We start from the raw sequence: 23207 nt of genomic DNA, 5'->3' as shown, positions 1-23207 counted from the left end.
ATAACCGATAACTTTCAGTATTGTTTCTGGTACTAACGAGCGAACACCACGATCCCTTCTGGTAGCATCAAAGGCGATCACAGACCCAAACAATGACTCAGCACTCTGTCTGTGCGCCCTGCCCACTGCTGGAAGCTCCTGTTTACTACATATTTTGCAACAGTGAAGCATTTGAGAGGAGCTAAGATCAAATCTACACACAAAAAACAAGACATTATTCCTTAACAGATTACAGCAGTGCCAAAGTGAGGCAGAGGTCTTGGAAAATAAAGCAGTTTTGACTTATAATTTTGATTTAAAATCATCAAATTAACCCAGATAGAATAACTCCATTAATGTCAATTCTGTCATTTGTACAAAGTTAAAATATAACACATATCTTCTAATTTTAAATAATGCACTAATTCTGAAGTTTTGTAACAAACACAAATGCCAAAGGGATTATGTGTAAATGAGCCTCCGCTAACACTGATTAGACGACTCATTCATTCTATGTAAAACCCAACACGTTAATGTGAGGTGTGTGTTGGTGTTTACATATAAATGTGCTTTTGCAAAAATATGCCTTTATTTGAGGAGAAAAAAAAAAAAAAAAAGCCAAAAAGTCAAGTTGTAATAGACAACCGTCTGATATAACCAGGGTCAAAATAAATAGAACACTGCCATCTACTGGCGTCAAGACGCTCATACTGCCATGAACGCTAAGGGCCAGTAGATGGCAGTAGAGACCGTGAAAACTTGCCAAAACAAAATTCCAGATAATCCGTGTCTGATACGTTTAAGCTGCTTACTCTGGAACAAGAGCTCTGGAGCAGTGTTTGACATAAGCAGGACTCCAAAGAGCAAAAAAGAAGTGATTGCAGCTCACAATGATTCCAAATGAAAATAATGGAGAAGCAAACTGAGCTTCCTCTGGCATTTTTACATAAAACAAACACAATAACTGTCTATGAACCCAGAGAATATATTCATGCGAGTTTTAGGCACAATATACAAAGAGTTTAATGCTGTTGTCCGTGTGGAGCCTGATCAGAGCGTCTCAAATGCATTTCTTCTGTTGTGAATGTAGAGATTACCCATAATGCACCTGGACACAGCATGCCCACACTAAAACCGTCAAAATTAGTGCAATACTTTAAAACTAAAACACATATCTGATACTTTCACTTTATAAAACTTCAGATGTGATTTTAAATAACTTGTCCGAAATTGGTTAAAATTTTAACCATAAGTTAAAACTGTATGCCTATGGATGACTTTGGTGATATTGCCAGCGCATCAGTATGGGGTCAAAAGAAATTTTTTTTTTTCCCTTTTGTGACCAGTTCTCATTTGCTTGCAGAGGAGAGAAGCGGTTTCTCCTGAAACCAGTTCTCCTTTGTCTGCAGAGGATATAGCAGTTTCTTCTGGAATCAGCTCTCCTCGGTTTGCAGAGGATAGAACTATACATCTACTACAAAACATTTAACAGGCAGGTACCCAAATCTTTGATTTCAGACTTCATAATTGTTTGTAACTGTTAAGCTTTGTTCACCATGCACGCAAAAATATGTTAGCGGTCTAAAATTTATCGGAAGATAATTAGTCCGCTGATGGTTTTCAAAGTTATCTGAAAAGCTAATCCGATAATGAAAACATTAGCTTTGATAATTAGCAGTTAGCGGAACTGTGCCCACCACTGTTAAGACCCAATATAAGATCTTCTTAGAATCACATTCAAATGAAAGCTCCATCAAGACCACATACCTCTGACTTTGAAGAAGCTTCATCTTCTGAATTAGACTCTTCGGACTCTGGAATTTTCTTGGACTCCTTTAGCTCCTGTGTGTCACTTTTGCTTTTGGCCCAGCGGCCCTTTTCCTTGGGAGGCTTTTTTTCTGCATAGGGCTGTCCGACTGCAGATGAGGAGGAGACACGAGGAGAAGTTCCAGTGAAGGCCCCACTAGGCCCCTTTGTGCCCTCAGAACTGCATTTCTTCTGCTTCTTGGTGCTGGGCTTTGGAGACTCTACTGTTGAGGGCCGCTTCCCTGGGGCTTTGGGCTCTGCAGGACCACCCCCTCCTCCCCCTCCACCTCCAGCCCCCCCTCCTTTGGGAGACATGCCCTCCATTTTTGACTCCTTCAGCGTCAGTTTAGGTTCCTTGAAAGCAGCCTTGGGAAGAACCTTTACTTCATCTTTTGTTTTAATCTCTGCTGGCTTCTTCAAAGATGAGGATGAGGATGAAGACTGGTCACGACTGCTCTTACTACTACTGTCTCTGTCATTGTCACCTTTCGATGTGGTCTTGCTCTCAGAGTCTTTTCGGGGCCTTTCACGGTGCTCCTTGGGCAGTTTATGTGGCTTGGGTCCCTTGCTGCTGCCGCCGCTTCCTTCTTTGCTGGGTTCCTACAAGGATTGGGGGGCACTTCAATAAAATTTCTTCTCCAGCCTTCAGAACAAGCGCTTCAAGAACACATTTGTTCAACTGCCCATGTACTTTGCAACACTAATATTAAAATGTCTGTCCCGGGAAATATCAATCCGAGCCGTTAACAGTATTGACCTTGCTTCCCTCGGTCCATGCGAAAAGCACCGAGGTCTAATATTCCCGGACAGACGGAGCAAGCGGGGTTAATTATTTGTTTATTACATGGCTATTACATACATATATACACACACACATATACATATATATATATATATATATATATATATATATACACACACACACATATATATATACATACATATATACACATATACACACGTGTGTGTGTGTGTGTGTGTGTGTGTGTGTGTGTGTGTGTGAGAACATGTAAACTTAAGTATTGCTCGAATATGAAAGCTGCTGACAGTTTTGGGCACAGTCAGACCTGTTTGCTAACGTCCGTGAAGAACTTGCTTAAAAGATGGTCTGGTTAGCTGGTAAGTGATGGTGAATCTGTATGTTTTTTCCGAACTGAAAAGTTAACTTTTATAACAGCTAATGGGTCCGCTAATGGTTTTCAAATTTAGCTGAAAAGCCAATCCGCTAACAAAAAGTTAACTTCGCTAATTAGCAGTTAGCGGAAATGTGCCCACCATTTATGAGTATGTTAATGTCCGACTTGGTTTTTCTGGTGTTTTTAAGCTTTCTGTTTGTAACAAATGTGATATGCAATCCGGACTGATTGTCATGGTAATGGTCTGATACGGGAAACTATTAGACCAGAAATCAGCCAGAGTGCTCATAGCATCATAGCCATATAATAACATCGAATATAATCCCATGCTTTCATACAGCAAACTAAAATTTACCTCCAAATCCAAATTTCAACATGGAATATTTCGCTAGTTTTCTGAACCCTGTATCCTGTTCTTGCTAACATTTATTAGAAGCAAAAATATTTTTCCCCACAATAAAGAAATGATAAAAAAGAGAGTCAGTGGTGCACTGACAGGTATTTAGGAAGGATCTTTTTGGTCTTTTCGCTCTGTTGCTTTAAGTTTTCTTGACTGATTCATGTCACAATCCAGTTTTAAATCCTTAATAAAAAAATATCCTTTTGGCTCTATGACTATCATTAGTTTGGACAGTCTCCTATCTTGGAGAATTTGCCACCAGATAGCTTGACGTCAATTGAAACAAGGGTAAAAGTTGAACTGATTATACAGCTGATTACTAGAAAGGTCATTTTTGCTCTATTACATCAGGTGGATTCAAGTCACATTCCATATATAAATCCTTTAAAAGTGGCTTCTTTGATTTTTCCTTCATTACTTTTACTTCCAGTATCTACCTCGATCAGCAAACTCTTAAAGTAGACCTGCATTGAAATAAATGCAGTCAGATCTTTTGACCAAAAAATGACTTATATTTACACATAAGATCCTTCTGAATGTAGTAAAGTAAATCTGCAAGCCCAGATCTGTCATTCAACGGAGAAATCTTCATTTGAAAATGACAAATTTACAGCTAACATTTAGCCCTCCGCAAATTGTCCCTTTCATCATGGACGCTGGGACAAGACCCTCTCCCAGCATGCATTGCGCGCGCCAACTGTAATTTGTGGATTTACGTCAGTTTGCATCTGCACCTTTTTCTTGTCTTATACGGAAGGATCTACTTTTTAAAACTTCATATTGTCTTGCGGTACGCTTGGTGAGTACACATTTCTTTTATTTGTGCTTGAAAATTATTTTTGTGGACTTTTTCCTACGCCCGTTTGAGTGGTGTCACATTGAAAATCTACTGTCTTTCACCTCCGGTGTACCGTCGCGGGCTACGGAGGCGAGACCCACAAAGAATTGAAGTCATTAAAAATATATAAACCTCTCTCGGCGGCCATGGAGCTCTGCGGCTCCGATTACCGAGACGTGCGGCGTTGCGGATTTTGCAGCAAGAAGTCCTTGCGAGCAACAGGTGTCACCGCGCGCACTGCATTAAAACGGCGAGCGTAGTCTCTGGACTTGTGCCAAGTTGGCTGCAACTCCATTCAGTAGACAGAGAGGTGGTGCTGGCTGCACAGCAGACATGGGGGTGTGAGTGCTGCGGCGGCATTTAAAGAGCGCATTCACTCGGTAAGCGTATCGGGGGCAGTGAGAGCGAGGCGTCGGGGAATAATGTCGCCCGCTGTCGATGCCGCCGCTGATCTGATCCCCGGATCTGAGCAAGCAGAGCTGTATCTCACATTCATTGCATTCATTACTTTTGGATGTTGAAACCAGGATGTGTATAACAGTAAGAGATAAAATCAATTTCAATGCGGGATCGGACTGAAGGCGGGAGCGCGTCGTCTTGTCACCGACGTCATGGAAATGATCCGGATGTACAAACTGTTTTCACAGAGGGCTAAATGTTAGCTGCAAATTTGTCATTTTTAAACAAATATTTCTCCGCTGAATTACAAATTTGGGCTTACAGATTTACTTTACTGCATTCACAAGGGTCTTATAAATACATATCAGCTATTTCTTTTCTGAAATCTGACCACATTTATTTCAATGCAGGTCTCCTTTAAGGCCAGAATGAGACCACCAAACAAGACAAATATCACAAGTATTTTACCCGAACTGAAGCCAGATGTAACGACAAGTTGTTCCCCTGATCTTTGTGAGCTCTGCGTGGATGAAAGAGATCCAGGAACCGTTGCAAATCACAAAAGTAATACACAAAAAAAAAAAAAAAGAATGCACACCAAAACACCAAGGCAGCCACCCAATTATCTACTGCAAATATCAATGGAACCACTCCCCCCCCCCCCCCCCCCCAAAAAACATAGGCCTCTGGACATCGCTACTCTGTATGCTTTCATCAAATTTCAAGTCAAGCAGATGAAAAATACTCAAAATTTAAGATGAACAAATAAATAGACAAATGAAAAGTCAGTGGAACACTGACCAGTCTTGTTGAAACATCTTTTTGCTGTTTTAGTTTTCATGACTGATTGATTTACACTTCCCAGCCACCGTAACAAGGTGCAACCACTTGCAAGCCTTATCGAAAGGTGTGTTTGCTGTTTTAACCATTTTTAAAGCCATTGAGTGGCTTTTTATATATCGCGGTAAGAAACAGCTGTACTGCCTGAACAAAATCTCTGAAACACATTCAGTTTTTTGATTGAGTTGGATATACAAATGAAATGCCGAAAAGTTTAACAGTTAATTTTACCTTAACTTTACATTTAAATTATATTTTTGTAATATAAGAGCACAGTTAAGGTTTTTAGAGTAGATTGATTTGCACTTCTCAGCAACCATACCAGGCGCAAACACTTCAAATTCAGTGGCTGAGAGAAAAGGATGGAGAAATCAGACTACACAGAGGCCAGTTTTTATGCGCATTGTACACAGAAGTGCATATTTGGCACACGTTCTGTGCATCCAAATGCTGTTTTTGATGCAGCTTTTTAAGAGGTCCACATTGTGCTATGATGAGCGGTATATTTTTGACACAGCGTGCTCTAAGCTGTCCGCTCAGTCCGCATCAGGGCTGAGAGGGACCGAACAGAGATCACAGTGACGTCTGATGCCACTGCTGGTTTTACCACACAATATGCAATTTATTAAATATTTTGTTTAAGGTGTCTTTACGCTACTTTTTAAGGGCCCCATTGCGGCATGAAAAACTGTGTATTTTTGTCACATTTACGGCGCATTTAACAGCGCCACCTTTAATTACGCGAGAAAAGCACAAATGAGGAAACCCAACAAACTTCACAAGTATTTTACCTGAACGGAAGCCTGTTGGAACGATGACGAAACGGTGATAATTAAGAAAATGCTGCTTGTTTTTGATCTAGAAGATGGTGTTAGGTTTCATAAAGAGAACTGCTTTAGATCAGAGCTGAAGCCTGTTGCAACAAAGAGGAAATGTAAACGGTGATTAAGGTGTAACGGTGATTTGCAGATGTAAGGTGATGTGAAGTTTCATACAGATGCCTGGGTTTGACAAAGCAAAGACAACTGGTTTAGATCACAGCCCCTCTGCCTGTACTTCGGATTTTTGCCACCAGGCGTCACCATCATATAACAGAAAGCTGTCATTCCAGTGTTTACCACAAGGTGGCTTTTCGTTTAAATGTTCACAAAATTTGTCAAGTTTGACCCAATTATGAGTGGTAAATGTTATTGGAACCACTCCAAAAATCACTGGCTTATACACACAGGCAGTCTACATGTTCTGACCAAATTTCAAGTCAATTATGTTATGATGTGGACATTGCGGCATAAAAAACAGCGTATTGTTGACTCATTTAACGGCGCCGTCTTTAATTACAGTGAAAAAAGCGCCGCAATGCATGACACCAGACAAACTTCACAAGTATTTTACCTGAACAGAAGCCTGTTGGAACGATGACGAAACGGTGATTATGAACAAAATGCTGCTTGTTTTTGCTCTAGAAGATGGTGTCAGGTTTCAGTTTCACAAAGAGAATCACTTTAGATCAGAGCCCCTCTGCGGGCTGCGAACCTTCTGACTGTAGCTACTGACACCGCAAAGGCTGTGATGGACACTTTTCCTTTTTCTTTTCTGTGCTGTCGTATTTATTTTAAAAGCTTTTCCAGTGCTGAAAAAAAAGCTTCTCCACTTTTTTCGCTTAATATTGTAGTTACAAGTATTTTGCTGTTTCCTGATGGCTCACCACCAAACCAGACAAACGTCACAAGTATTTTACCTGAACAGAAACCTGTTGAAATGACGACGAAATGTAAACGGTGATTATTAAAAATGCTGCTTGTTGTCTGAAGTTTCACACAGATCCCTGACTGTGACAAAGCAAAGAGAAGCTCTTTAGATCACCGCCCATTTGCTTGTAGTTCTGTTTTTTGCCACCAGGTGGTGCCATCTGATAACAGAAAGCTGTAATTCCGGCGTTTGCCACAGGATGGATTTTCATTTAAATGTCCCCAAAATTTGTAAGTTGGACCCAAGTATGAGTGGTAAATATTATTGGAACCACTCCAAATATCATAGGCTTATGCACACAGGCAGTCTACATGTTCTGACCAAATTTCAAGTCAATCAGATGAAAAATGCTCCAAATTTAAGGTGAACAAACTAAGACAAACATAACCAAACAAACCAACAGATACACAGTCTTGTCGAATTACTTCGACAAGACTAACAGACAGACAGACAAATACATAAACAAACAAACCAACAGACAGACCAACATAGTCTTGTCGAAATAAAAAAAAAACAAAAAAAAAAACGTCAGTGAATCACTGACAAGTCTTATCGAAGGGTCTTTATGCGCTTTTGTTTTTTACCAGTAGGTGAATTAAACTCATTCCATTCAGTTGTGCTCCTAAGTTGACATATGCTGGCAGAAGTTTAGACCCCCCCCCCCCCCCCAAATATTTTAAGAGAATAAATACTGTTTGTATTCATAAATGATGTCCAAGACATATTCGGTGGCAGCTTTACCATCAGAGAAAATAAAGAGACTCATCCACAACTGCCACAAAAGACTCCAAGCTGTCATTGACATTAAAGGGGCAACACACGGTATGAAGAACAGTATGTATGTACAGTAGTGTTCAGAATAATAGTGCTATGTGACTAAAAAGATTAATCCATGTTTTGAGTATATTTCTTATTGTTACATGGGAAACAAGGTACCAGTAGATTCAGTAGATTCTCACAAATTCAACAAGACCAAGCATTCATGATATGCACAATCTTAAGGCTATGAAATTGGGCTATTAGTAAAAAAAATAAAAATAAAATAAAAATAAATTTAGAAAAGGGGGTGTTCACAGTAATAGTAGTGTGGCATTCAGTCAGTGAGTTCATCAATTTTGTGGAACAAACAGGTGTGAATCAGGTGTCCCCTATTTAAGGATGAAGCCAGCACCTGTTGAACATGCTTTTCCCTTTGAAAGCCTGAGGAAAATGGGACGTTCAAGACATTGTTCAGAAGAACAGTGTAGTTTGATTAAAAAGTTGATTGCAGAGGGGAAAACTTATATGCAGGTGCAAAAAATTATAGGTTGTTCATCTACAATGATCTCCAATGCTTTAGAATGGACAGTTTGTGAGACGACCCCCAAACTCTGAATTCAAGCCACAGTTCACAGTGAACACAGTGAAGCATGGTGGTGCAAGCATCATGATATGGGCATGTTTCTCCTACTATGGTGTTGGGCCTATATATCGCATACCAGGTATCATGGATCAGTTTGTTATGTCAAAATACTTGAAGAGGTTGTTGTGGTTATACAACTAAATACTAGTTTAGTGATTCACAGAGTTGCTAAAAAAGCAGTTTGAACATAATAGTTTTGAGTTTGTAGCATCAACAGCAGATGCTACTATTATTGTGAACAAAAAGCAGACTGCAGTGGCTCAAAAAGATTATTCTCAGTAAGGTAGTCCACGAGGTACTATGAAACCACCTTGAGCAGAATTTTAGAGCAAAATGATAGATTTGATATCAGCCTATAGTTTTCCAATACACTAGGGTCGAGATAAGATTTCCTAAGTAATGGTTTAATCACTGCAGGTTTGAAACATTTAAGAACAGATCCAGAGGTTAATGAGAGATTAATAATTTCCAGCATAGTCTGCCCAAGAGTGGGCCACAGGTCTTTAAACAGTTTTGTCAGTATGGGATCAAATAAGCAGGTTGTGCTTTTTGCAGACTTATGAGTTTCGTCAATACGCCTAGTGAGATACTATCAAATCTGTAAATCTAGTTAATATCTCAGTAATGGCACCCACCTCAATAGCAGGGTGCAGTGGCTGGGTTAAGGTATGCTGGGACATGTTTAACCTAATGTCATCTATTTTCTTCGTGAAGTAATCCAAGAAATCTTGTGCTGTAAAAGGAGAGCGAACTACAGGTGGTTGTCCATAAATAAGTGTTGCCACCGTGTCGAACAAGAACTTTGAATTATGCTTGTTTTTGTTGATCAATTCAGAGTAATAGGTCCACTTTGTAGCCAGTAGTGCATGCTTATAGTCTTAAATAGCATCACGCCACACAAGGTGGAATACTTCTAATTTTGAACTACGCCATTTTCATTCTAGACCTCCAGCCTTATGCTTGAGGTCACGCAAGTAATCACTGAACCAAGGAGACTGTGTTTTGGGGGAGTGCGGTTTCAATATAGGTGGTGCAATCATGTCGAGTGTAATTTTGAGCGCTGAGTTTCAAGTATCCACAAGACTGTCTACTGATTGGGCATTTTCCAAATGTGAAGCTAAAACATCAGACAGTCTAGCTTCGAGTTCCATCATAATTGAGGAGTTGATGCGTCACTGCAGTGATAAATAAGGTTGTTCCACTAAACACGGCAGTGAAACTGTAAACCTAATAAGTGAGTGATCAGAGACCACTGATGCAAGAGGCATGATGTCAATATTTGTGACAGCCATACCACGTGCGAGAACCAAATCGAGGGTATTTCCACTAATGTGGGTCGAATCCTGAATACAATGCTGGAATCCTAATACATCCACAATTTCCATAAATGATTTGCAGAGGGGATCAGAAGGCTTATTTACAACCCCAATTCCATTGAAGTTGGGACGTTGTGTAAAATGTAAATAAAAACAGAATACAATGATTTGCAAATCCTCTTCAACCTATATTCAATTGAATACACCACAAAGACAAGATATTTAATGTTCAAACTGATAGACTTTATTGTTTTTGTGCAAATATTTGCTCATTTTGAAATGGACGCCTGCAACACGTTTCAAAAAAGCTGGGACAGTGGCAACAAAAGACTGGGAAAGCTGATGAATGCTCAAAGAACATCTGTTTGGAAACAGGTAAGTGTCATGACTGGGTATAAAAGGAGCATCCCCAAAAGGCTCAGCTGTTCACAAGTAAAGATGGGGTGAGGATCACCACACTTTGTGAACAACTGCATGAAAAAATACTCCAACAGTTTAAGAACAATGTTTCTCAATGTTCAATTACAAGGAATTTAGGGATTCCATCATCTACAGTCCATAATATAATCAGAAGATTCAGAGAATCTGGAGAACTTTCTACACGAAAGCGGCAAGGCTGATAACCAACACTGAATGCCCGTGACCTCTGATCCCTCATGCCGCACTGCATTAAAAACTGCCATCATTGTGTAAAGGATCTTACTGCATGGGCTCAGGAACACTTCAGAAAATCATTGTCAGTTAAAACAGTTCATCGCTTCATCTACAAGTGCAAGTTAAAACTCTACCATGCAAAGCGAAAGCCATACATCAACAACATCCAGAAACGCTGCCGCCTTCTTTGGCCCAAGCTCATTTGAAATGGACAGACACGAAGTGGAAAAGTGTGCTGTGGTCTGATGAGTCCACATTTGAAATTGTTTTTGGAAATCATGGATGCCATGACAAAAGAGGAAGAAGACCATCCAGATTGTTACCAGTGAAAAGTTCAAAAGCCAGCATCTGTGATGGTATGGGGGTGTGCTAGTGCCCATGGCATGGGCAACTTACACATCTGTGATGGCGCCATCAATGCTGAAAGGTACATCCAGGGTTTGGAGCAACACATGCTGTCATCCAAGCAATGTCTTTTACAGGGACGTCCCTGCTTATTTCAGCAGGACAATGCCAAGCCACATTCTGCACGTGACACAACAGTGTGGGTTCGTAGTAAAAGAGTGCGGGTACTAGACTGGTCTGCCTGCAGTCCAGACCTGTCACCCACTGAAAATGTGTGGCGCATTACTAAGCGTAAAATACGACAACTGTTGAATAACTGAAGTTGTACATCAAGCAAGAATGGGAAGGAATTCCACCTACAAAGCTTCAACAATTAGTGTCCTCATTTCCCAAACGCTTACTGAGTGTTGTTAGAAGGATAGGTGATGTAACACAGTGGCAAACATACCACTGTCCAAGCTTTTTTGAAACGTGTTGCAGGCATCCATTTCAAAATGAGCAAATATTTGCACAAAAACAATAAAGGTTATCAGTTTGAACATTATATATCTGGTCTTTGTGGTGTATTCAATTGATTAAAGGTTGAAGAGGATTTGCAAATCATTGTATTCTGTTTTTATTTACATTTTACACAATGTCCCAACTTCATTGGAATTGGGGTTGTATATGAATGATGAAGTCACCAATAATCACAATGTTATTTGCACTAGTTGACAAGTTAGAGATGAACCCACCAAATTGGGCCAGGGGGCCTATATACAATGACAAAGTAATACGACTGATTTTTATTTTCCTGACCTTGGCTATACGTATCATCATGGGCAAAGCAGAGGATCAGATGTTCAAACTAATTATATTTGTGACCCCCAACAGCTAATATACAAACCTAGATTTATAACTAAGAGCAACACCCCTGCCTTGCTTCGCATCACGAGGGACGTGACTAAATGTGTACACCGGTGGGCAGGCCTCATTTATGAGGAGGACAGCTGTAGGTTTAAGCCAGGTTTCACATAACCCAATCACATCTAAGTGATTATCCATAATTACATCATTAATCCACAATGATTTTGAGGATAGTGATCTTATGTTAATGAGACCCAGACTAAGGACCTCAGTGGGGTTGACGGTTGGACCGTTTGGGTTTAGGGGCGGTTCCAGAGTAGCATATACAAGATGCCTGGAAGTTGATTTGGGTTTGAAACATTCCACGTTGGTTGTAGGTAGCAGACATGAAATATCTGATATTGGTGGAACAGCCAATGGGCCATCCTCAATTTCATCGTCATCCAATGTAGAAATGGGTATTAAGTTTGCATGCATATCCCTCTATGATTTTTATGGACACGTCAGTGGAAAAAGGCCACAGTCTCAACTGGACAAACCTTCCTCCCTGCCACATAAACAGCGCTATCACTATAGTGGATTTTCTGAACTCATTTCCCCACTAAGCTAATGGATTCCACTTCCACATTGGCCATAAGCCTCGCAGGGTCTCTAATCATCTAAATTCCAAAAGCACTTTGGTCAGGTTTTCTTGGTTTAAAACATAGTGGTATTTGACTTATGCTGTGTTCACACCGGGCGCGACCTGAGCGACAGGTTGCCATGTAATCCCTATGGAACGACGCGTTTTGGCGCCAAGTCATGCAGCGCGACGCAATGGACGCGAATGAAGTGACGTGAGTGAAGCGATTTTGAGCGATTGCTGCGTTTGTGGTGCGATATTGCGTCGCATCACGTCACTTTGCCCTCCTCCCCAAGTTGAAAAATCTGAACTTTTTCGTCTTGTCGCGCTGCGATGACCAATCAGGGACTGAATATGTAGTGACGTGGAGATGTCTGGAGTTTGACTGAAGATGTGAACATGTCCTGTCTCTGGTAGCCAGCCTGTGAGCAGGACTTATGTCTCTTTTGTCCTTTATTTCACAATTATGACAGAGTTTTTGGAGCAAGCAGCAGCCCCACAGGAGGGGGAGCGGAGTTTCTTCTTTTTCTTTTATGTGCGCGTGTGAGCGAATCGTCTGTGGAGAATACTTTAATTAACTACACAGAAGTATAATAAAACAAATGGTGACTGGTTTCTAAACACAATTATGACAGAGTTTTTGGGGGAAGAGTGAGGAGCAGCCCCGCAGCAGGCAGCAGAGTTTCTTTTTTTTTTTAATTGTTTACATGTGCGTGCGTGAACGGGACAGGAGGTCCTCAAACTGGGTCCCGCAGAGGCGGAAGAACCACTGAAAGCAGCCGTCATCCAGACGCAGCTCCTGCAGCAAATAGTGATACACCCTGAATTGGGAACGTCTCATGACGTTTGTCAGCTTTCCACACCAACTCGCTCCGTGTGATCAAGGTCCGTCATGTTAACTTGACTGACAACTGGAGCCGGCGAGCGGAATGGAAGCTCCTCCTATTTGATGATGCACCGGGGAGAATTTTCACAGCAAAAGCAGAGCGACACACCGTGCGATGGTGGCGCATCCATCGCTACGCGACCCCCGCGAATATGTAGTGTCTGATCGCGTCTGGTGTGAACGCGGCATTATACTGTAACAAAAATATGGCTCAAGTCTTGATTTCATGAAAATGTATTTACTATCTTGTATGTATTGTCTGTAATACATTTACACAAATGGACTGTCTGCCTGCATTAACTGACTTTAATTCTGCTTTCATTCTACATTTATTAAATTCTAAGTGTGTCTCATAAAACAAATCAATTATTGCACCATTTCTGCTTTTAGTAAATAATACACTTAAAGACATAACTATTACAATGAAGTCTTTTGACACTTGTAAGTCATTTAAAACTGATGCAATAATTAAAAAAAATTTAATTAAAAGACCATCACCAGACCAATTGAACTCTAAATGAAGTGTTATAAAATGCCATCACCAGAATGCAGCGCTTTCAAATGTCACCAGTTAAAATATAAATAATAAAAATCATAAAAGAATATACCTGTACAGTATGTAGCACAGCACTTTAATTTTACCTCAAAATATTTTATTTTACAAAATATATTTCATCATTTTTCAATGGTTCATCTATTAAAACCTGAAAGAAATCAATTGCAAGACCTGAAAGAAGTTTCTGTAGGAGGTATTTTAGCCATAAGGTCAAGTGAGAAGGGGAAGTGCTGGCTTTTAAAATACTTGAAAGACACTGGACTTAGCAAGAAAATTTAGCACTGCTATAATGGACTGATGCAGAGGGTGGCAGCGATGCAACAATAAGGATGCCGGCTGCCGTTAAATGCCATAGAAGAGAGGGTGCACTTGATTTATTTCCCAAATGCGTGTTTTGAGAGGAGTGCATTTTGTGTCAAAATAAAGCCATAAAATAAATAAATACGAGGTCTGTTAGAAAACTATCCGACCTTTAGATTTTTTGCAAAAACCATATGGATTTGAATCACGTATGATTGCATCAGCCAAGCTTGAACCTTCGTGCGCATGCGTGAGTTTTTTCACGCCTGTCGGTTGCGTCATTCGCCTGTGAGCAGGCTTTGTGTGAGCACTGGTCCACCCCTCTTGTCGGATTTTTATTGCGAATAAAATGTCTGAACGATTTGGAGCTTTGCTGCATCAAATTTTTCCAGAAACTGTGAGAGACCTCCAGGTGGACACCATTCGGAAAATTCAGATGGCTTTCAGGGACAATTTTATGGGGATTACACAGATTAAGGAGTGCTCCAGCCGGTTTAAAGACCGCCCACAGCATCTGAGAGCGCGGTGCACTCCGAGCGCCAATCAACAGGCTGAAACAACCAGATCATTTCCAAAGTGAAGGCTTTGTTGATCTGGGACGTCGTCTGACTTCCACAGAAATGGCAGAAGACATGGACATAAGCATTTTTTCAGCACATTCCACTGTTACAAGAGGTTTTGTCATGGAAAGAGAAGCGGAGGGATGAGCCACGGAGCCGCTCATGGCGTGGACAAAAGCACCTCCGTGTTGGTCTCACAGGACGGCTTTAAGATGGCTTTCGGTGGCTTTTCAGTCGTGTGACTATCCGAGAAATTGTGGATGAGCTGGACATGCCAGAACATGTCTTGTGAGGCTTCATCACGGCGTTGCTTTGCGCAATGCGGCTCTGTCCCAACGCGCTAATTTCTCCACACGTCTGTCTCAATGTGCCGAAAAAGTGCTGATGACCACGTCTTCTGCAATTTCTGTGGTAGTCAGACGATGTCCCGGATCAACACAGCGTTCAGTTTGGAAATTAATGGTACATTTCACTGTTACAGGAGTTTGTCATGGAAAGAGGAGCGGAGGAATTCGCACGTCGGGACGGAGCCGCATGGCTTTTCAGTCGTGTGACTATCCGAGAAATTGTGGATGAGCTGGACATGCCAGAACATGTCCTGTGAGGCTTCATCACGGCGTTGCTTTGCTCCATGCGGCTCCGTCCCGAAGCGCGAATTTCTCCGCTCCTCTTTCCATGACAAAAACTCCTGTAACAGTGGAATGTGCCGTTCATTTCCAAACTGAACGCCGTGTTGATCCGGGACATCGTCTGACTACCACAGAAATTGCAGAAGACGTGGACATCAGCACTTTTTCGGCACAGTGAGACAGACGTGTGGAGAAATTCGCGCGTCGGGACGGAGCCGCATGGTGCAAAGCAACGCCGTGATGAAGCCTCACAGGACATGTTCTGGCATGTCCAGCTCATCCACAATTTCTCGGATAGTCACACGACTGAAAAGCCACCGAAAGCCGTCTGAAAGCCATCTGAAAGCCGTCCTGTGAGACCAACACGGAGGTGCTTTTGTCCGCACCATGAGCGGCTCCGTGGCGCATCCCTCCGCTTCTCTTTCCATGACAAAACCTCTTGTAACAGTGGAACGTGCCGAAAAAATGCTGATGTCCACGTCTTCTGCCATTTCTGTGGAAGTCAGACGACGTCCCGGATCAACAAAGCTTTCACTTTGGAAATGATCTGGTTGTTTCAGCGGAGTTTCAGCCTGTCGATCGGCGCTCGGAGTGGCGCTGTGGGTGGTCTTTAAACCGGCTGGAGCACTCCTTAATCTGTGTAATCCCCATAAAATCGTCCCTGAAAGACAATTTTCCGAATGGTGTCCACCTGGAGGTCTCTCACAGTTTCTGGAAAAATTTGATGCAGCAAAGCTCCAAATCGTTCAGACATTTTATTCGCAATAAAAATCCGACGAGAGGGGTGGACCACTGCTCACTCAAAGCCTGCTCACAGGCGAATGACGCAACCGACAGGCGTGAAAAAACTCACGCATGCGCACGAAGGTTCAAGCTTGGCTGATGCAATCACACGTGATTCAAATCCATATGTTTTTTTGTAAAAAATAAAAAGGTCGGATAGTTTTCTAACAGACCTCGTAAATACTAGTGTGTTACCCATGGGGATCCACAGGCTCTAGATTGGGTAGTGTTAATAAAATAGGCAGCTGGCATTTTTGTGGTAAGGGTGATAATAAATAAAGCAAATCTTGTATCATGTGGCAAGTGAGTCCAGAATGTTTTTAGAACCTTAGACCTCAAACATTTTTCGAAGAACTCAACCCTTTCATTTTTTTGTTAATTACTTTTGTAATGTTAATTTACCGTCTTAATGTGTTTATAAATTGCTTAGGTTTTCTTGTTATCATATACACACTATTATTATTATATTATTACGTCTGCCAAGGACGTATAAATCATCTGTGTTTAATTATTTGTCTGTCTGTTATGAGGATTATGTCAAAGCTACTGCACAGATTTTGATAAAATTTTCAACACAGATAGATATTAGGCCATTAAATTTTGGAGGTAATCCAGATCAAGATTTCACTTTATATAGACTTTGAAGCATACGTCAAAACTTCTTCATGGATTCCCACCAAATTTGCACCTCAGATAGATATTAGGGTGTGGTAGACTCCACTGAATTTTGGAGGTGATCCAGTGTTGCAGACTGAACGGTCCCCCCCTAAAAATTGGTCTGCCTTGCCTCCACTGCGCACGCGTCATTTCGGACCACAGCAGCACGTCTCTTCACTCAAAGCGATCAAATGGATTAATGGGATTATTAACCATCAGATGACAAGTTAAAACCTCTTAAATCATTCTAAAGTCAGTTAAGCAGAAACAAGGTCATTTTAAGCAGAAATGAGGTGACGCTTTGAAATGATGGAGGCACAGTGAATGCAGCAGCTAGCAGCTTGTGTAGCTTGCGGGACTATGATCAATCGTTTACTCCGTCTTTCATGATGAAATAATACTGAATTTATGTGGAAATGATTGTTGTACAAAAGCTTCAGATATCTGTCGCTGAGGCAGATGATGACTCAAGTGCAGTTTTAAGCAGAAACGAGGTGATAATCAGTTAACCGCGGCTGATGACACGTGCAGTGAAGGCAGGGCAGACCAATATTTAGAGGGGACCGTTCGGTCTGCGACACCGGATGCGGATTGGTGCATGTTAGAATTCTCCAAATGCTGATGTTTTATTTCTACTTCTATTTTGTCATTTAATTTTTTATATGGACCACAATGGAAACAAGCGTTTCATTTTTTTGTGTCATCCATGTATTTTTCACGTTTGCAATTGTATTATGTACTTACATTGAACCTAACATCACTCACCACACACGCTTTTAATATAAAGATGACTTACCATCCGTGCTGGAATGGCGTGCGAGTCCAGAAAGTAGTTAGCAACATCCATTGCTCCGTTTTCACAGCGTTCATCCTTGACCCAAAATACATAAGCATACCAAATGGCAAATGTCAGCTGTCCACATTTTCTCTGTGATCGAGGTTGCACGCACGCATGCACAGCTGCTGTAAGCAGGTACTTTTAATCTGACAAACAAAGTCAGTGGCAGAAGGCATTAAAAACTACACATTTCACTCATGGTATCAATTGGGGAGGTGATGGTCTAGTGGTTAAGGTGTTGAGCTTGAGACCAGAAGATCCTTAGTTCAAATCCCTGCCTGACTGGAAAATCACTAAGGGCCCTTCGGCAAGGTCTTTTATCCCCTGTTGCTCCCGGTATGTAGTGAGCGCCTTGTATGGCAGCACCCTGACATCGGGGTGAATGTGAGGCATAATTGTGAAGCGCTTTGAGCGTCTGATGCAGATGGAAAAGCGCTATATAAATGCAGTCCATTTACCATTTTACCATTTATCAACATGAAAATTAAGTCACTCATGGTAACAGCAGATTTTACTAAACTGACTAAACCAATTGAGCTACAAAAACGCAATAAAGCAATAATACTAACAACAATGAAAGTAACAAACCACAATAACAACATTTATAACCTCGAAACCCTGAAATCGCATGGTGCAATGCAACAAACTGTCCATTGTTTACAGGTTAGGTAAAATTGCTCATTTCTCCAAAAAATATTGGTCCTATCAACATTCCTTTTTTTTCAGCGTTCATCCATGACCCAAAATGCATAAGCATACAAAATGGAAAATGTCAGCTCTGCCCGGGTTTTTGCGTGATCAAAGCCATGCACATGCACACAGAGGACACTTGGCTATTTTATTTATATATATTAAGTTAGCAGCTTTATATGACAACATAAACAGAACATGGAAACAAATTTTGATGGAAATCCGCATGCAAGCGGAGGTTTTGCAGCACTGCGCGGGGCTTTGCACAGTTTACAATGACTTTACCCATTGGCACTAAAGATTGCGCGCCAGTGCGGGAATCAAATTTATGCAAGTGTCAAGGTGGCTTAAGATCCAGGCTTTCACTAATTTCCTGCATTAGCATTGTGTGCATGTTTGACATTATGTCTCTGGGAGCATGGCTTGAGGTCTTGGGACGTCTGAAGAGCTAAAAGAGTCATGAATTTGCTGAACATAGGTGTCTGGCAATGCAGACATCTTTGCAGGAGATCAAAACCCCACATTCCACTCTTACTGCTCAAGAGACTAACTAACCAGTGACCTAAGACAGGCAGACAATAGCAGTACTTCGTCAAAGTGAGCTAATTTTTCAATTTTGCACGATATGCCACTGATATCAGAAGTTTGACACATTTTTTTTTTTAGCCCCAGGAGAGCAGAAGAATACACAAAAAAAGTGTTTCAATGTGTTTTGTAGTTCCTGATATATGGTCATTAATGCATTTTAAATGACCTCTGAGTTGGCCATGACTTTAGACCTATAATGTTAGAATGACCTGTGTTGTGGGAGAACAGGCTACAGAGTTTATTCACTAAGTTTGATTAAACTGCTCTTTGAATTTTAAAGAAAACTACATGGACAAACAGACATGGCCATTACAATAGCCTTTGTCTGCTTTGTGGCAGGGAAAACTACTGGGTGTTTCTGGTGCCTGGTCTCTGCACAGAATCCTTGGATACTATTAGAATGGCTTTGCATCAAATGAGCAATTACTGAGGTAGACTCAGATGTTCTACTTGCAATGTGAGGGAATGCTTTGATCTTTTGTGGTGCAAAAGACCAAGGGGACTTCCATGTATAACCTGGATGTGGCAGATCGAGGTTTACAGTGCAGCAACATAGACTGATATTTTAGATCAATTGTTCAAATTTGCATAAAAGCACCAAAATTGGTAGACATGTAGAATCATGTATTCTAAACAATTTTGGATAGGGACCCCCTCGAGATTTTGCCTTGGTAACTTCTGCCATTTTCCAAAATGGCTCCCATCCCTTTTTGCAAAAAGGGCTAAATGGATTTTTTTTTTCTTATTGGATTGGTGGTAGATATAAGGAAAGTGTACAATTCAGTAAATTGACCTTGAAAGGTGTTTCTAAATGTGTGAGCCAGTATTTTTAATGAAAAAAATCAATTATTTGATTTGTAAATTGCTGCTCTCCCAAAACGTTTTGCTTAAAAGTACCCATTGTTGCACAGAGAACATGAGTCAAATGAGATCTGTCAGATTCAATTGCTTTGAAATCAACAAACATCCTCCCCTAAAATATCCAAAATACCCTACTATATTTTGAAGAGAGAACTGATACTCGTAATAATGGCAAACTCAGAAAATGTAGTCAAATTATTGCACACTTTGAAACAGCTACAGTTTATTGTCAAACTACCATTTTACAAGGACACGTGGTACACGCATACATCAGTCTAGTACAATATGCATTTCCGAACAACGCAAATGACATCTGTATTGTTTCTAATTGTGAAAGCACATCCCATTGAGTATTCATCACCTCTGAGAAACCTACAAAGAGAAAAACAATAACAGATATCCCATGTTGTTAAAGTAAAATGGTGGCCGTCTTGGAAAATGGCCACCAAAGGTGACCAAGGCAAAATCGCGAGGGGGTCCCTAACCAGAATTGTTCAGAATACATTAGTCAATATGTGTAACAATTTTGGTACTTTTATGAGAAGTTGAACAATTGGTTTGCTATGCTGCAGTACTATTACTTACGGACATGAGGAAGGACAAATGGTGTGCTGGGTCAGACAGTGGACTCATCTCTGTGCTTGTCCTGTTAGACCTCAGTGCTGCTTTTGATACTGTTGACCATAAAATTTTATTACAGAGATTAGAGCATGCCATAGGTATTAAAGGCACTGCGCTGCGGTGGTTTGAATCATATTTATCTAATAGATTACAATTTGTTCATGTAAACGGGGAGTCTTCTTCACAGACTAAGGTTAATTATGGAGTTCCACAAGGTTCTGTGCTAGGACCAATTTTATTCACTTTATACATGCTTCCCTTAGGCAGTATTATTAGAAAGCATTGCTTAAATTTTCATTGTTACGCAGATGATACCCAGCTTTATCTATCCATGAAGCCAGAGGACACACACCAATTAGTTAAACTGCAGGAATGTCTTACAGACATAAAGACATGGATGACCTCTAATTTCCTGCTTTTAAATTCAGATAAAACTGAAGTTATTGTACTTGGCCCCACAAATCTTAGAAACATGGTGTCTAACCAGATCCTTAGTCTGGATGGCATTACCCTGACCTCTAGTAGTACTGTGAGAAATCTTGGAGTCATTTTTGATCAGGATATGTCCTTCAATGTGCATATTAAGCAAATATGTAGGACTGCTTTTTTGCATTTGTGCAATATCTCTAAAATTAGAAAGGTCTTGTCTCAGAGTGATGCTGAAAAACTAATTCATGCATTTATTTCCTCTAGGCTGGACTATTGTAATTCATTATTATAAGGTTGTCCTAAAAGTTCCCTGAAAAGCCTTCAGTTAATTCAAAATGCTGCAGCTAGAGTACTGAAGGGGACTAGAAGGAGAGAACATATTTTACCCATATTGGCCTCTCTTCATTGGCTTCCTGTTAATTCTAGAATAGAATTTAAAATTCTTCTTCTTACTTATAAGGTTTTGAATAATCAGGTCCCATCTTATCTTAGGGACCTCATAGTACCATATCACCCCAATAGAGCGCTTCACTCTGAGACTGCAGGCTTACTTGTAGTTCCTAGGGTTTTTAAGAGTAGAATGGGAGGCAGAGCCTTCAGCTTTCAGGCTCCTCTCCTGTGGAACCAGCTCCCAATTCAGATCAGGGAGACAGACACCCTCTCTACTTTTAAGATTAGGCTTAAAACTTTCCTTTTTGCTAAAGCTTATAGTTAGGGCTGGATCAGGTGACCCTGAACCATCCCTTAGTTATGCTGCTATAGACTTAGACTGCTGGGGGGTTCCCATGATGCACTGAGTGTTTCTTTCTCTTTTTGCTCTGTATGCACCACTCTGCATTTAATCATTAGTGATTGATCTCTGCTCTCTTCCACAGCATGTGTTTTTCCTGATTCTCTCCCTCAGCCCCAACCAGTCCTAGCAGAAGACTGCCCCTCCCTGAGCCTGGTTCTGCTGGAGGTTTCTTCCTGTTAAAAGGGAGTTTTTCCTTCCCACTGTCGCCAAGTGCTTGCTCACAGGGGGTCGTTTGACCGTTGGGGTTTTTCTGTAATTACTGTATGGCTTTTGCCTTATAATATAAAGCGCCTTGGGGCAACTGTTTGTTGTGATTTGGCGCTATATAAATAAAATTGATTTGATTTGATTTGGGTTGTTGCCAGTCAGGACCCAGAAAGGTTTCATAGTGCTGCAGATGCAGCAATAGCTAGCACCAGCATACATCCCCAAACCATACCCAATCAGTCTAAATAGTTCCCCCACGGGATGGCACGAGTACACGTCACTTCCGGCAAAGTGGCAAATTCGAAGGCGAGAATTCATACTTGTGCAACTGGCCGCCCGATGAAAATACACTCGGGCTGTGTTGCTTGTCTACTGAAATCAGCTAGTTTAGTTTTGTCTCTAACTTGCTTCTATCAGCCAGCTGACAGCTATCAGTGCCTGGAACAATGAGATTTATACACCAAGCTGACCTGAAATGAACCACTGTACATTAAATTGAATTTATTGACAAGTCTGACCCCTTTGAAAAATGACCAAATGACGTGTTTGTACAGAGTTCAGCGATGTTTTCATCAGCCAAAAATGGCCACCAGAGGGTGCTGAGGTAAAGCAACAACCCATTGTCTCTAAGACTGCAAAGTGAAATGTACTTAGTTACAGCAACAGTCAGTAAGAATTTTGATGCAGACTGTCTTCGGTTGTAAGATCGCTAAACTATGAGACAAAAGACAATGGTTTTAGAGTCATGACCAAAGATTTCGTCACATTTCAATCGCATGTACAAGTTTTGTCTGGGGGTAGGTCAACAATCAATGTGCAACAGACTTCAGGGTAAACACATCCACATTTCCTCTTGACAAAGGACATGACAGCTTCAGAAAACTAACTGACCTTTGATACATGAGAGGTCTTGGTCTTCTTGGGGTCTGAAAAGGCAGAGAGGGGGATGGTGGGAAGCATCGGGTAGTCTGGACTGGGCCTTGACACAGCTTCAGTTCCCTCTGGAACCACCAACACCTAAAACACAGAGATAATCACTGGTCACTTCTCAAATTTCCACAGAGATAAAGGCTTTTATTTCACTATTTACATCGTGCCAAATTCGTTAATGAGCATCAATGTTCCTCACCCCTCCAGCTTTGAGCAGCTTTCTCCTGAATTCTTTGGTAGGGTTGTTGAAGGTGAGCTTCTCACAGCGGAGGTGATTGACAGGAGGGTTGCCCTCTAAGTTAAGAAACAGGTCATAGTTGAAACATACCTTCTTTGGCTCCTCCTGGAACAACAGAAAATTATTTTATGATCAGTTCCATTTTAGCCCTCCTTTTCTAACAGAAGTACAATCAGCTTTCTACACCAGAGGTTTTCAAAGTGTGGCAGAGTGAGCCCCCCTCAGAGAACAAATAAATAACTGTGCCCCCCGCCACCTACAACACACATACACACAATTTCAACATCTTAGTATGTTTCTTTTTATTCT

The 23207-nt window shown here is 41.1% G+C and overlaps 1 protein-coding gene across 4 annotated transcripts in view; it reads right to left on the bottom strand.

The window, feature by feature from the left end:
• The window catches only part of mllt1a (MLLT1 super elongation complex subunit a), a 130547-nt gene that overhangs the window by 24296 nt on the left and 83044 nt on the right, over positions 1 to 23207 (bottom strand). For all 4 annotated transcript variants that reach the window (XM_034180158.1, XM_034180156.1, XM_034180155.1 and 1 more), the window contains exons 4-6: positions 22860 to 23003; positions 22622 to 22747; positions 1747 to 2385 (exon numbers count right to left, since the gene is read on the bottom strand). In XM_034180158.1, coding sequence (XP_034036049.1) covers positions 1747 to 2385; positions 22622 to 22747; positions 22860 to 23003 — 909 coding nt within the window. The remainder of the gene's footprint in view (positions 1 to 1746; positions 2386 to 22621; positions 22748 to 22859; positions 23004 to 23207) is intronic.

Source organism: Thalassophryne amazonica, chromosome 10 (assembly GCF_902500255.1).
Source record: "Thalassophryne amazonica chromosome 10, fThaAma1.1, whole genome shotgun sequence".
NCBI lineage: Eukaryota > Metazoa > Chordata > Actinopteri > Batrachoidiformes > Batrachoididae > Thalassophryne > Thalassophryne amazonica.
Note: the sequence above shows the minus strand (reverse complement) of the source record. Positions and strands in the feature narration are given on the sequence as shown.